The following is a 15,744-nucleotide window of genomic DNA, read 5'->3' on the forward strand; positions in this document are numbered from 1 at the left end:
CTGTCTATATAGACTATACGTTCAAGTATCATTAGCATGCATAAAACCAAACACAGATTCTTCATTACATTTAAACCTGAATTATTTAAATTGAAATCATATGTTACCAAAACTACAAACTTTGAAACCAGGTATTTTCCATCTTAATTTTCACTCTAGCGAACCATTGACAGTTTGACTAACAGGGGTTAGTTGTTTTCTCAGGGAAGAAAGCCTGATGCTCCCTGTCTGTAAAGAAGTATGAATGAGATGCCACTCCCTGTGTTGTCCCCCAATATCAGTGCCAATATTTTTAAAATAGGACCCTAAGGTTAGACCAGCAAGTCTATTTTTAAACTAGAATCTAGGAGATTTGCTGTGATTCCACGAGTGACGTGCATTGAAGAGCACCAGTTGAATTGGAGATTTGTTGGAGCTCCTCTAGGAAACTGGGATCTATAACTAGTTGTCAATGTGTTGATGAAAGGTTAGAAGCTAAACCTATTTAACTTCTGTATCGGTGGGGTGAAGAGTATCCTTTTTGGGAATAAATGTCCTTGGTGTTAAGCTGGGCTTTATTGTGGATCTCAAATGTCTGGATGTGGTGTGAGCCCTCCCTGGCTGATGAGGTCTGAGTTTGTCCCGTGGTTGTGTTGACATTCAAGAGAGAGTTGCTCTTCCTGGGTGAGTTTGTAGTTTAGGAGCTCTTCTGAGAAATGGGTGTAATACATTACCTTTTTCTGTATTGTGTACTATTTCAATAACATGACAACGAAAGGAGACAAGCAGGAGTATGCTTTTACATATTAAAAGCATTTCATATGATTGACTCTTTTTAAATGTCATATTTGCAAAGTACCTTCCTTCCCCTTCCACATCTTCTCCTTTAATTGTTGCATTGTCTGCAGTGGTGATGTCCGTTAGGTTGTTCTCTGGAATAAGAGTTCAATTTCAAAAAAGATTTGGAAGACAGTTCAGGGGTTTTTTGCTTTACATGACTTGAGCACTGAGCCAAGTTGAGTGTCCCACTCGGATTTTATCCACAGACTTTCCCATAACGTATGCACAGAATATGAATCTGCAAAGAGAACTTGTTTGAATAAATCGAGCCTCACAGCAGTATTATGGAGCTATTTATTGTAACTTTGTTAAGACTGCATTGACCTTCATATTTTATCTGCAGGACTGACATCCTTCATGCATTGAAATTAGTTTCCAAATATGCTGTTCTGACAGATGAATTTTTTCAGATTTCTCTGGTAATTTTCATGTTTCAGGCATTTACAGATGGATTTGTATCTTTGATACTTGCCTAAAATATATGTGCACTGAATATACCTTTTGGTTTAAAACACTCTTCTCTCACATAGTGAATAGCTGAGTATTGCATCCTTATTATGTTCATCCATTGGTGCTTTATCTTCTGTCACTTTGCAATGGAAGTGTTCTTCCCTGAGGCCATGGAAAGGGCGTGATTTTCTTTTTGCTTTTGGAGCTAATAGTTGTTAAGCACTTACGGGGTCTGCTTTGCCACCTCCAGCTCTCCACAGGGTGCTCTCTAGCGCTCTGTACTGCAGATCTCAAATCTGGGCATTGGCTCAGAGTTGCCTCTTGAGCAGCATCCAGGAGAGTTCTGTGTATTTTCATTTCAAGCTAGAAGAATGAGACTGGTGGTGACTCTGACAAAAAGTTTAGTCATTTCACTTAAAAAGTCTAAACCAGGATACTGTACCCATTTATGTAATGTAGTTACTGTGAGTAAGCTGAGAAACCAGGTATTTCGTAGTGCCGTTTGTGGTGGCATACATTTCACTTAAAGGCTGCTCAAACTAAGTTTTAAGGGTCCCTTAATCCGATGGCTGTTATTTTGCTGCTGGCAGTTTAACTCTTGCGTATCACTTTCTGTGGGGCAGCCATCTGTATCATGTCATTATGTCCTGTGGGATTAGATCCTTAAATGCACTAGGGATTCAGAAGTAGAGGTAGGAGTAATTTTCTTTCCATTTCAGCACTCTATTTTATCTCACCATGAATGATACTACATGTTACTGGCAGAGTATTTACTTGTTCATGCTGCCTGTCTTTATACAGAAGATAAGAAGTTGCCGAGCTGTTGTCTGGGACTTGGGAGCAGCAGGAACTTCACATTCTTCCTTCATCTTCTTATCCAGCTTGTAACTTTAGGCAATTGTATTTGTGCTATACGATACGTCATAAAAAAAATCAACAGTGAAAACAGAGCAGTCTGTTCTGTCTGGTTTCTTTATTTGGCTGGTAACCCCCAATATTCTTGTAGTCTGTATGCTGTAGAAAGCAGATGGAGAAAGCACAATAACACTGGAGATTTTGCATTTAAAAACCAAAACCAAATCTGAATGGCTTGGCAAAAAAACCCACTATCCTAAATGTTGAAGAATCAAACTAAGAATTCTTAATAGCTTCTATTTGCAACCAGTTATAAAGACAAAGGAACTTTTTGGGTCACTCTGTCATGTGGTGTTCCCCTGTCAAGTGAATGCTGTGGCTGTCCAGTGGCACCTGAATTATCTGGGAACAGAGCTGGGACTCCTACATTCTCACCTGGACTTAATGTGTAGTCTTATGGAAATTGCTTTTCCATCTGGGTAGCACAGCACAGGTCATAAAGGCAGATCTCGTAGTTTGTTGAACTGGACCTGAGTACTTCACATTAATTAACCAGGCTTTCCAGCTTTAGAGGTGTTTTGTGTATAGTCAGGCATATCCAGGTGGTAGGTCAAATCCTGGAAGCAACTGGACTTCAGGCAGGTGTTGGGATTGGAAAACTGGCATAAATTGGCATGATCTAAATGAAGGAAGATAAACATTACATATTGTAGCAGCAGAATTGTGTTAAATAGATTATTGTTTGTTTGTTTTTCTATGATGTACAAGCAGCTCTAATAAAAGGTTGACTTAAAGGCATGAACATTGGTCCAATTTTGTGACAAAATGGATTCTCCTTTTCTCTGGTAAATATTCTTAAGCTAATAAAAATGCAAATTTACAGACAACATTTCCGCATATTCCAGGCAGAAAGGATTGTCAGGCTGTAACCTATCAATCTGCTGCGAGGTTTTTGTTTATTTGCCTGTGTAACGCCAGCCACTTGCTGCGTTTAACCCGACATGAGGGTCTCTGACACTGGCTCCCCAGTGAGGCAAGCTGTGTCTGCCCTGGCCCAGCGGCCCCCGGCCGGGGTGCGGGCTGGGTGCTGCCAACGCGATGGCTGTGCTGCCGGCAGGGCAGGGGCTCCGCGGGAGGGACAAGGAGTGCGGCTGGGCTGGGGTGATGCTGGGCGAGTGCGTTAGGGATACCTGCCTGAGTCCTGAAGGTGGCTGTGCATGAAGAAGCAATGATTTAAAAGTCTGTAAATAACTTTGGGGTTTGCAGGTTCAGTGTGAACAGAGCAGCGTGTGCTGGTGTTCTGCCCGCTTTGTTTGTGGGCGTTGGGTCAACCCCGGGAAGCTGTCATAAACAAAGGCGCTTTTTAAATAAACCCTTGCAATTAAAAAAAAATATGTTTATTATTGCAGTGGACTGCAGAGGTGCAGGCTGGCTAACCTCCCCTGCAGAGGTGCTCCGAAGCCATATGACTTACAGTAAGCCTGGGATGGTGTTGATGGTTATGTTCTGGATTCTCCACAGCAGACCCTTTGCCCCTTTTGTATTATCTGAGAATTTTTGTACAAATGTAAGAATGTAAGGTGTGTTCTTCAAATGCAGTTCTCTGGAGGAGTCTCAGTGTTGCTGTTGCAATGGGAGGGATGAACAACTTGAGAGTTCTTTTCTGCTAAAATAGATTCAATGGAAGTAGGAGGGAAATGGAAGGGTGGAACTGTTATGAGTACTGCTTCACGAGCAGAGGTTGCAGTGCAGGTGTGATACAGAAATACAGTAAATTTAATAATTAATCTAACTCTGGTGCTAGTAGTTTCTGTTTGCATTTATATACATATATAATCTTCACGTTCAATGGTTTTTGTTCTCAGAGGCCATACAGAAGCTGTTCAGATAAGTACACTCAAGCATGCTTTTGGCAGGCAGAAAGATGAAAGGGATTGCAGGTATCCTGTGCCATGTCTCCAGGAAAGCTTCCTTTGCCAAAAGCAGGAGTCGAGTGTTAAGATGAACACAAGTTTTGTCCTTGCAAGGACAAAGCCCAGATAAGTAGACGAGAGTAGTGACTTGGCAGAGAGAAATTAGAGGGGTTGAAACTTCAGAAATTTTGACCGCTTTTGATGAAGTAACGATTTCTCATGGAGGGTAGTTTGTTGTTGGTTACTACTGCAGTCCCTGGACAGAACATAAGTAGGTAAGGTGAAGTCTTCAGCCAGAGCTGCTCAGGAAGGGTTGGGCACCAGGACAGGGCATGTGTGGCTAGCAGTGCTGAGCCAAGGCCTCTCTGGCAGGTAGTTTCCCTTCCTGCAGAAGCAACTGAAATTGATTTTTGCTTGTCACAGAACAGCAATTAAAATGGCTTGAAAAATTTGAAATTCCAGCATAAATTGGAGACTCTGAGAAGTCTTCAACTTTGTCCTTTCTTTGTGCAGGGTCAGATACTAGGAAGGCATATGTTTGTGCAATACTTACTTTGTTTATACAGCTGAAAGCTAGAAAGTATCTTAGGTGTTATCCAGGCTTGTAACTGTCAGTGACTAAATTAGGGAAGACAAAATCACAAGAAAGGTCTTAAACCCTATTTTGACACTAAAAGGCTTAGAGAACTAGGAGCTTGCATGAAGTATGGGACTCTGGATGCCTTTTCTTGGAGAAGTACGACCCCTGCCATGGGCTCCAGCAGGGGGAATGAAAGGGGCATGGGGCAAGAGGGAAAGGTGTAAAAGTAGGTACGTATAATACTTTGCTTCCCAAGAAAATAATTTGAATATCCTGTCTGACAGCTATGTACTGTCCTTCTGGTGCTATGGGCAGGAAGAACAGTTAATGGGCGCCTAGGGAAGCATTGATGTGGTCATTGAATCACAAAACACAAGAAGCAAGAATTGTACTCCATGTGGCAGATCAGACAGAGGCTAGTTTTGTGCCTACCCAGTTCTTGCATGGTGTGAATGGAGTTAAAAAATCCTCGAGTGGGGGAGAGGAGAGCGAGCAAAGCATTGACGGCTTGCACGCTCCTGTGGCAGTGCGGCTTTGTGGCGTTTTGGTGAGTTGCTTATCCGAGTGTAGCACAAATGATCATGCAGACGTTTGCTGATCTGTGATTTTTAAACAGTTTCTTACCATCACAGATACTAAAGATTTCATACAGTGAATGCTGTTCTGAATATTTGTTTGCTTTTGCCTCTCTCAGTCCTGATTTCAAGGGTGAGATTTTTTCAAAGGAGGCAAATATCTGCCATTGCACCCTGATGGAGCTGCTTGCTGATTTACTATGGCAGGTAATCAGCTGCATCCTTCCACTGAGTTGGCAGCAGTGTCTAGCCAGAGTCTCTGACATTTTCCCCCAATATGGCTGTTTTGAGGAAATGTACTGACCCTAATATGGAGGGTTTGGGTGTTTCTGTACTGTGAGTGCATTGCTACAGAAGAATGAATGAATCTTGCAGTGAATAGCTTGAAAGTTAATATTCTTCAGTGCTGTTGATTTTGATTCTGATTGAGAAATTTACTTACTAAGTATCTTACTTTTTTTTGTGCTGAAAATACTAAGGGTACTCCAAACTACTGTGATGTGAAACTCACCACTATACCCGTAATGGATTTCATAAAAATGTTTATGAAGAATGAAATACTGCATATTAGAACTGGACCTAAAATAAAGTTGGCTCCTACCCGAATAGTTTATTATGTTGGGTTTCGTTTGTGCTATTGATTTATTTTTATTTATTTTAAATAAATTATACTGGAATTTAAAACTCTTCAACTTGTCATCCTACATGGTCCTTTCCATTTTTTTACTTTCTTCTATCAGTGAGGGCTTGCAGAGACTTGGGCAGGCTGGGTGGGGTCTCTGTTATTGGAGAGAGTGCAAATGTGTTCTCCAGAGGCCTGGTGTTCTCTGCCTGGTTTATCTCCTAGGCTAGAGGACCGTGCCCAACTGCGTTTTGACTAGCTTAGATCTGCTTATATGTTGATAAGGTGTGTGGCCTGCAAGTACCCAGTCACATACAAATCTTGATTCAGACATGCCCCCTTTTCCCCTGGAGCCACGGTCTCATCTTCTTGTAGCCAAAGGGGCAGCTGATGCCTATATTCATGATTGACTGTAGCTGTTAGATTAGGGAAAAGGTTAAAAAAAAAGCTTGAAGTTGTCTTTCGCAGGCTGTGGAAATTGCTTATTTCTGCAGTTACAATAAAAGCAGAGGGCAAGTGAGCATCTGGAACTGGCAGCAGGTTGTAACTGCGATTGCATGTGGCAGTGTCAGGAGTAAGGCTTGGGAGGGTGTGTGCCGCTGCGTCTCAGAGCTCCGTCCACTGCAACGGCAGGATTGGGCCCGCTGGCAGGTAGTCGTGGTGCAGAGTCGTCTCTGGGAAGGAAAAGTCTCTCCCTCCAGCTGATTTTGTCATAAGAGCTCTAGATGTTAACTACAGAAGAGCTTTTATGATGAACTTGTGCATTAGTAAGATGAACTGGGAGCATTCACTGAAAGGGTCACTGAGTTAAAACGTACGAGGAAGCGCAGGAATGACTGGTTGTTTCCTGTTGTAACTGCACTGGGAAAGGGTTGCTGCTGCTGCTGGGCGCTTGTCTGTACCTGTTTTGTACTTCGCGTGGTTCTTTCTCAGTGTTTTTCAGACAGAAGTTTGTAGGAGAGGGGTGCTTTTGTCTTGAACAGTTTTTCTTTCTGAAAATGCCAACAAGAATCTCCATTGCAAACACTGGACCTAATTAGAAGATGTGCTGAACAGGACGCTATTTACTCCACAGCTGTGAGCCCTACAATGAAGAATTTGTTACGAAAAGTCTTTAGATGAAATGCATGTGCATTCATTCTCCCTTGTATTGAACACATAATTAGTATTTCCTTGAAGTGAAACAGCACAGGTATATGTGTGAATGGGCATAGGGACGGGGAAGGTGTTTATCCCCACTCCTCCTGCCTCCAGGGTATGATCCAAGAACAAAGAGGACCTTTACTTTTCCTTGTTGTGTTAGCAGTCATTTATCTTGGTATTCAGTGGTAGAGCTGTAGGTTTCAGAACCGCTTCCCTGCTCTTACAGACCTCTGCAACAGGTTTTCTGCCTGCCTGTGCAGAGTGAAGCTTAATATGGTAGGCACAGGATTTTGAAATAGATTTACTGGATGCCTTTACATGAAGGAATTTGCTGAAACCAGACCCTTTCTGTAGCTTCTTCCCCAGTCCGTAGGGATGTCTCCTGTCCCCATTGTCTCTTGCACCTTTGTTTTAAAATAATATTAAGCCTCAGACACTAGCTGATTTCCTTTAATTCAACATCCAACTTATGTTTGATTTCTTTTCATATTCAAGTGAGCCATCTGGCTTTAATGAACTGTAACTGTTTTTAATGCTGCCTCCAGTTGCTAACATCTGAATGTTTCATGTGCTGAAAGGAGGTTTGAAATGCAGAAGTCAGACTGAAGAGTCCACAGTATTTCCAAATCAGCTCTGTTCCAGCAGCAATTGTGCTCCCCTCCCCTCGAGATTTATCAAAAGGTGATCTTTGGGGTGCCAGCCTGTAAGCATCAGCCACAGCAGGTGCTAATTAAAAGTACTCTCAATTTTGTGTATGTAAAACACCAGAGCTGCTTATGAAATCCTGAATAGCTACCGAACTTGACTTGGGCAGAGTATCAATCAACTTCAATGGGAGGAGCCAGTATTTGGCATCTTTTAAATAAACAACCTCTTTGGTGTTTAGTTCTGGGGAGGGGGGCTGTGTGTGTCTTAAATATTTCCATGTTGCAAAAAAAGATTGAGTTAGTTTTACATCACCTAGTTTAGTTCTAGAAATTAATTGAGAGCTGGATCTCACAAACTGAAAATATCTTAATTGCCATTAAATTTTGAGAGTACTTTGCCAGGGCTACACTATCAGAAACCAATGGCATATCCCCAGATATGTTGGACTACATGCTTTGCTCAGCATTTTTCACAGCGTAGTCTTTGTTTTGGCTTAGCAGTGTGACAGCTGATAGTCTTACAACAGACCATTACCAAGAAATATTTTGATTAATGATTAAGAAGTATTTTGGTGGCTATTTTTTCCCTGTGTGCCAAGCATCGTGCAGGTTGCCAGTGACATCATCTTCCAGCATTACTTCATAAAGTAAATGGAAGCTTAGGCTGTCACTGTCTGCAGGAAGCCTAGGAATGTGCAGTTGCGTTCGCTTACCCTGCACTGCTTTGTCCTGAGAGCATGGAAGAAGTACGTAAGGGACCAGTGGAGACTGATAGAGGGATTGGTACCTGTGCTTAATTTCTCAGTAACCTTCTCATAGAGACAGAGCTGAAATGAGAGTTAACTTGTGACCTTGTAGGTATATGCTGAGCCACAGTCATTTTGAGATGGAGGGGAGCAGAAATTGGCAGCAGAATTCCCTTCCAGGTGCATTCCTGAAGCAATAATGAATACAACCATATTAATATCTTCTACACAGTAGATTTTTGTGGCATAAAAGAGCTTTTAATGATACCTCTTACTAGTCGTAAAAATTTTTATTCTCATATGTATTGAAAGTTTTTAAAATTGGCTGTATTTTTTATTGTACTTAAGAACTTCCGACACCACCGAGCAGTGTTGTTGGTTATTTCTTTAATTCTATTCAAGTTTATTGTTTTATTTGTGTGTGAATGAAGCTACCAGTGTTGTGTACAGGAAATTTCAGCCAGGCTTTTCAGTGCTTTGCACTGCAGTTCCCTAAAATTCATGCCAAAAACTGTAGCTCAGTCTACAGTAAAACTTAGGGATCTCACTTTCAGTTGAAGTGTAACTGGAGTTTGGTTTGGCTTGTGTGATGTTGCCAGCTAGCAAGCCTGGATGCTCCACAGACACGTCCAGGACATTTGCAGCCTGCTACATGGCACTTTACAATTAAGCCATGGAAATCCTCCACAAAACAAAATTATGGTATTTGGGAAGGATTGTTTTGTTGGTTTTTTTTTTTTCACCTTTTTTCCTTCTTTCCAAGTTCTCTGTGTCTAAGTGGTGGAGGCATGTCTTGATTAACTTGCTTTGCATGGGGACCATGAGAGCCTAAAGATACTGCTGTCAGCAGGGACAGTGACACTGCCCTTGCCATACAACACTCAAAAAAATTTAAGACTTTTCAAATGTGTAGGGCTTCCTTTGTTTAAACCATAGTTATTCAAAATGTGTTTAGGTGAGCAGTGCAGCCATCATTTTTTAAAACCTGATTTTTAGTCCTCTACAATATTTCTGATATCTTGCTTAAAAAAAGTAAACAGGTGCTTCCCAAACGCTCAACAAGAATGCAAAGGGTATTTGAAGATTTATCTTTTTTTTAGCCAATAATCTTGTTTTCAGGGTCCCCTCATGCTCCGTTTAATTGATTTATATGAAGTTGTCAGCCAAAGTGTGATATTAATAAACAAACATGTAACCTAGGCTTTTGTTTACTATATAACTTCGCTTTAGTGGAGAGTTTTGTAGCGGAAAAGTACTTTCAGTGCACTGCCAGTGCAGTGAACTAGTGGGCTTGCTTTAGACCTGTCCTTCCCTGATTTCTACCATTAATAATGAAATGATGATATAATTGCTTATAGGAATAGGTTTGAAAGTTATGGGTTCTTATTACAAAATGTTTAGGAGTGTATTTCTGCTCCCTTTTTTTTTTTTTTTTTTTTTTTTTTTTTTTTAAACCTGCTAGGTTATTTTCCCCTGATACACATTGGGGCAGGAATACCTTTGTGTTGCACAACTATAAAACACTCTGTGCATGACACATACATGTGTGTAGTAGAACAGGTGTGGAAAAAAAAAAAAAAAAAACGAAAAAAACAGTTTCAGGGCATTATTTTTACATGTGCCATTTTGCCATTCTCAGATGTTATGCAGGGCAATAGTTTCTGGTTTGGGGTAACAGAATAAGGCATTAAACGTTTCAGCTGTCTACATTTGTACAGCCTCTGTATTTGTAGGGTGGGTTTGTCAAAACAGACTGCAAAATTTTCTTCTCATGCTGTCTCCAAAACAGTTTGGGGCTCTATTGGCAGAAATTAGTATTAAGAGAGTAGAGAGGGGCTGTGTCCCTTGGTGATGAAGATGATGCTTAAGAAATTTGGTTAAGTGGAAGGACTATGTGTTATGGGTAGGCTGGAGTTCTGTCATTTTAATGTAATGTAGTTAGGAGCAGTCCTCTGCTGTTGAACAGGACTGCTTCTCTTTGAAGAACCATTGGCATGGGTGAAGTCAGAACAGACATCTTTTAAGTATACAGAATGACAGGTGACTACCTGTATTGAATATCTTAAAATATGTTTTACCAACTAATATACAATAAAATTAATTGCTATAAAAAACAAAGAAAATTTGAAGACTGGTAAAATATTATAAAATGAAATTTAAATAAAGTACCTATCTTGATTGTATCTTGGTATACAGAGTATTAATTGTTTTTTTCAGTTATGTAAGAGACAACATTTTGATATTAAATGAGCTACTGTGTCATAGCAGAACAGTTCACTGGTGTCTTCAAGTCCTGTTAATGTGATGAAGTGATGGCTCCTTGGTTGAGCTATTAAGAACCTAGTAAGTTTAGAATGTATACCTATATTTAAACTTGTCTTATAGCTCTTCAAGACCAGAGTTGCAAATTGCCTGAAGGCTTGTGGAAAGCAAATGTCCAAGTATTGGAAACCCACAGCCTGAGCAGACATCTTGTTAGCCTGATTGTGCGCTTCCTTTGCCAGTATCAATTTGGCTTTCCTAAATGAAGACATTTTTGTTGGTCCCAGTGACAAAGGAGCTGGATTCTTGTTTTGTCTTGTTCCTAAGCCATGGCTTGGTTAGTTCCCTGTTTCTTTAGCCATGTGAAGGGTTGAAGGAGCTTTTGAGAGGGCTGGATTTGTTGGGGGGCTGAAAAGATGTTGAGTCAGTTTTATAATTGACTGATTTAGGAAATATTTTTTTTCTAGAATCAGTCTGATCTGCAGATGAGTGGTATGGAATACCTAAACATACATAAACACAGTGAGATGCCCTTGTTTGCTTTAAGGTTTTTGGTTTATTGCAGGAGTAATGTTTTTAATATGTCTTAAAAGTAGTTAAAATCCAATAAAGATTTTCTTATTAGTTGTTCCTTTCAGTTGTTTTTCAGGATCCCTCTTGAATGTCCTGGCTGCCAGTAGAATTGAAGGCGGGAGGCAACTCATGACCACCAAACTGTGACAACCTTGGATTCCCCTGCTTCTGGCTGCTCAAAATAACCACTGGGCTACTGTGGAGATGAATGGAGAACAGCAGTATGATGGAGGTAATAGTCCAGCTGAGCTCCCTGGCTAACAATTCTCCAAAAAACTTGGCAGGCAAGATGGAACAAAGATGAGCACAGTGAATGTTTCATAGTGCGTGTGTTTGATGCTGTGTATTGTACACAGGGAGAAACTCAAATTTCAATGACTTTGGGTTAGATTCTGGCTACAGGGCTCATGTTTATTATTGCTCTATTTCAAAAGCAGAGTGTATCATTGGCTTAAAGTAGAACAAAATCTGACCCACCTTAGTAATTGTGTTTTTAAGAAGCTGTGTCTTTCTTCTTTGTGGTACCATTATAAGGAGATGGGTTTATGAAAATCTCAGTGTCTTTAACATTTTAAGGCATTTGTCTGTCAAAGTAGTTAATATTATCTTGTTCTGTCATTGTATTCATCTTGTTCTTAATACTTTGACAAGCTTGTGCTGCTGGTTTAAAAAGTCAGATAACTGAAATTGTTTGCTGCCATTGTAATCTGTCTGTTTTTCTGATGTGCCGTGGTGTGCCTGCTTTGATAGGCTTGGGATATCAACTATAAATTATCTCAGGCTTTGGTTCACCTTGAAACACCAGGCTGGGAAGAGTGTCAGTCTGGGATGGCTGGGGATACTAACAGCTTTCTGAAACAGTTCTGGGACTGTAAACTCTTACGGGGATAAGGACCATCCGTTTTTCTGACCTGCCTGCCATACTTTGTTCCTTTTCCTTGAGGAAGTCCCTACTTACAAAGTTGGTACAGTTAATATAAAGTACATTTTAATTTGTGGTTACCAGTATAAGCAATTGGATTAGGATTTTATCTGAGTGTTTCATGTGGTACTTGTCCAAGAAGCAGCTCTTCTCATAGGACAATTCTCTATTGGTAGTTTTTGTACCTTTACTTTATGGAAGTCCAGTTGCTATCAGTGTTACTGAAGAAATGTTAAACATTATTTTAATCTACAGTGCTTTTATCAGAATGCTATCATCTGCTTTATGATGCTGAAATATGCTTTTTGATTATTTATTACAGCAAATCAGTCAAGTTGTTGTCAAAGTTATATCCTCAAATAAGCAAGAAAAAGCAGTATGCACAAGTATGCAGAGAGTCTTCAAGCACATACCAATACTGTTTCCTCTGCTAGTGGAATCTGCAAACTTCTGTTATGTAGTGTAAGAAAGAGAAAAGGCTTTGAGCAGCTGAGAAGAACAGTAAGGAGATGTATACATGGTCACCGATAGGGTGTTCACAGGCTGATAGCACATCCCTCTGTACTGAAACCTTTATTGACATTTTTCCATCTTCCTCAGAAAGTATTAGAGGTCACACAGTCCTCTCTATGTGCTTTTGGAATATATAGGAAAGGATGATACTGTGTTGAAATTAGCCAACAACTATTTTCCTGAGCATCCTTTTTGTGCCTGGTTTGAGTACACGTGGCTGTGAAAAGCAAACAATAACTGAAGAGAGCTTTACTTGATGAGTTCAAAGATAGTTTCCAGCAAATGCTACCCATGTAAACATAAACACATTGGTTTTGCTGTGCTCTCTAATACTGTTTCCTGAAGTGCTTTGAGTTAGACCAGTCCCAACCACTGATGGAACATGCCCTTCATATTCTGTGACCGGTGTTATTTTTTCCACTTGATAATTTTTAGCAGTTTTTGGAAATTTGTCTCTGTCTTTTTGTTTTTTGCATGCATCTTGTAGGTTCTCTGCGTACGAAAACCCAGACAGTGGTCAAAGGTGTTGGTTGTGATGTTCTCCTGCACTACGGCAGGAAAAGACAACTTTCATTCTTGCCACAGTCTTTCTCAGCTGCTGAAATTCCAATCTGTCTTTATTTATTCATGGCCTTGCAGCTGGTATAGATGAAAAAGATTAACTGTTATTAAAATCAGATTGAAATATATCTAAGTTTCTGGGTGAGAAACCTTTAGGTTAGCCTTAATTTAAGGTTTTGCAGACTTCAGTGTGATGTACTTAAATGTCCAATATGACAGTGTTCAACTAAATCACATTAAAGATGCATGAAAATTATTTGCAGTGAGAATTTAACTCTAGCCAAAGATCAAAACAGTCTGGTGTAGCCTGTTTCAATTGCAGGTGTTTTTAAGGGCTAATGTCCTTAATATTTCACTGCCTTCTCGTTGTGTCCAAATGGTACAGTTCAGTATTCTCTCTCTTCCTGGATGTATCAGAGGGCAGCAGGACATAATTCATGGTAAAATTCTGAAAGGAGGAGTTAATGTTCACAATAATGCTAGTAGAAATAGTGATAAACGGGAAGTGATATACCTGCCTAGGAAACTTCTAATATTCTTACAGATGATTTTCTCACCTCCAGAGTGGATAAGTGTTCTCCACAGAACATCTGTAGGACACTTCTTAGATTTTACTTGAGAAAATGTTAGCTTGATTTGAAAGCTTTTCTGACAAAAACTAGTTGGGTGGTGAGGCCACGGAGTTGAGAATTGTATCGAGTTTCTTTCCCTGCTCTTGCCAAAGTTGTGCTTTGCCACTGAGCTAATGTGTGTCTCGGTCATCCTGTCTGATACAGAAAAAGTTTATCTCTCTGTAGTAGAAAGCTGACCTCATTTAGGACTTGTAACAATTAAGGACATGGGGAGAAAGAGAGAACATATATATATATATACACCCATGCAGCATGAGATTAATAAGTTGTGCTTTAGGATTAAATGAATTAAATATGGTTTTCCTTGTTCTCATCTGTTGTATTAGTTTGCATGTTTTCTGACAGTAGTGAGAATTGCTGGTGTAAACATCTGAGGTTTTACTGAGTAGTTTGAACTGAGACTGATCAGGATGTTTAATATAGACATGTGGCCCCTCAGGAATTCAGCTTCATAAAAATGGTCTTCTCTGTATCCTGGGATCTGCTAACCTGTGAGGGTGGTGCTGTTCAGTAGAGTCTTGCAAAAAATACCAACAGACTAGATGAAAGACTTGATTTAAACACAGCCTGCTCTGCTGCAACTGTCCTGCCAATAAAACTAGAAAGGCAATTGGATTCTGACTCTCAAAGATTTCCAGCTAGCATGAGCCTTACCAGAGAGATGGTCCTTTTGCCATGCTCTTGGAGTGTTTCTGCATTCAGATGTTGAAAAATAGATACTTGATTTCTGAGATTTTTCATGGTTTATGTAGTCCTACCGTATGCCACAATTAAAAAACTAGTTTACTGTTCTCTCTGTGAAACCTCACATAGTATTTTTGCTTGGAGCTTTATTCAATGAGCTTTTCATGTTCCACATTGATTCAGTAAGTGCTGCACTAAATAACCTGGAATGCTGTAGCAGGGCCACATATGAAAACCAGCAGATAGATTTGTTAAATCCTATAGCTAAGCACAGCTCTCAGCTGTCAGCCTCCTAAAGGAAAGCACCTGAACTCCCCAGCTCTGTGTGCTCAGTGGTTGAAGTATAAGGCTAATCACCTAATCTTATTTAATTGTGAAACCTTAGTAAAGTGTAAATGTAAGCAGAGTTGAACTTTTAGGAATGAATGAAACAGCGTAAGTTCTAGGAGCTTTTTAAAAAAGTTTTTTAAAAAATAATCACTTTGACTTAACAAAACTCCCTAAAATAAAGAAGGGAGAATATTAAATTGGAGTGTTGGACAGGAATTTGTGATTTTCTTCAATGAAAAAATGAGTTGCAAGATTGTTTCTGGGTATGCTGGTGAGATTTGGGCACTGTACAGTACAAAGCAATCCGAGCCCTTGTCACCACAGCACAGACCTGGAAGGAAACAGCTCTTCTGGGTATGAAAATGTAGAGGTTGGAGACACCATGAATGAGTGGAGTAACAAGAGGACCAGTGGTAACTGTTCCAGTTGGGAACTGGTTTTAACTGTAGTTGGAGGCAAAAGGGAAGCTGGAGCAGCATGCAAACTGGCTTTCTCAGGAGCTCCTTGTAGCAATTAAGTGGCAACATAAGTTACTAATTGACCCTTTCAGTGTGCTAAGTGACCTGTGCCTCATTTAAGGAGCTTAACTGCCCCTTAGACAGTTATCTGATGATAACTCGTTATTGAAGACTCAGTGCTGCAAGCAGCTTGGTAAAGAGCAGGGCTGGAAAGACTCAAGATCTGTGTAGTATTCCCAGGTCGAGCTACTTGGCTTTCAAACATGTTAAAAAGCACGGAGCAGTCACGTTTATTTATGTTTCTCTTCAAACAGGAACGCATTAGGCATTGCAAGCAGCACTTTTCACATACAAAGTGCTTTTTGGAGTTGGATGAAAGTGGGGTTGTTGCCACTGTTTAGCAGCTGGGTGTTTTTTGTTGGGAAAGGGTGAGCTGTTTTTCTTGAGGCGGGGGAAAAA

General features: G+C 40.3%; 1 protein-coding gene across 3 annotated transcripts in view; it reads left to right on the forward strand.

The window, feature by feature from the left end:
• SFMBT1 (Scm like with four mbt domains 1) overlaps positions 1-15,744 on the forward strand; it is a 90,232-nt gene that overhangs the window by 39,861 nt on the left and 34,627 nt on the right. For all 3 annotated transcript variants that reach the window (XR_006165976.1, XM_033004640.2, XM_042799672.1), the window contains exon 2: positions 11,251-11,417. Coding sequence is in view for 2 of the 3 variants with exons in the window: in XM_033004640.2 (XP_032860531.1) it covers positions 11,390-11,417 (28 nt within the window). In the remaining variant the exon portion in view is untranslated. The remainder of the gene's footprint in view (positions 1-11,250; positions 11,418-15,744) is intronic.

Source organism: Tyto alba, unplaced genomic scaffold, assembly GCF_018691265.1.
Source record: "Tyto alba isolate M040663 unplaced genomic scaffold, T.alba_DEE_v4.0 Super-Scaffold_3, whole genome shotgun sequence".
NCBI classification, from domain to species: Eukaryota; Metazoa; Chordata; class Aves; order Strigiformes; family Tytonidae; genus Tyto; species Tyto alba.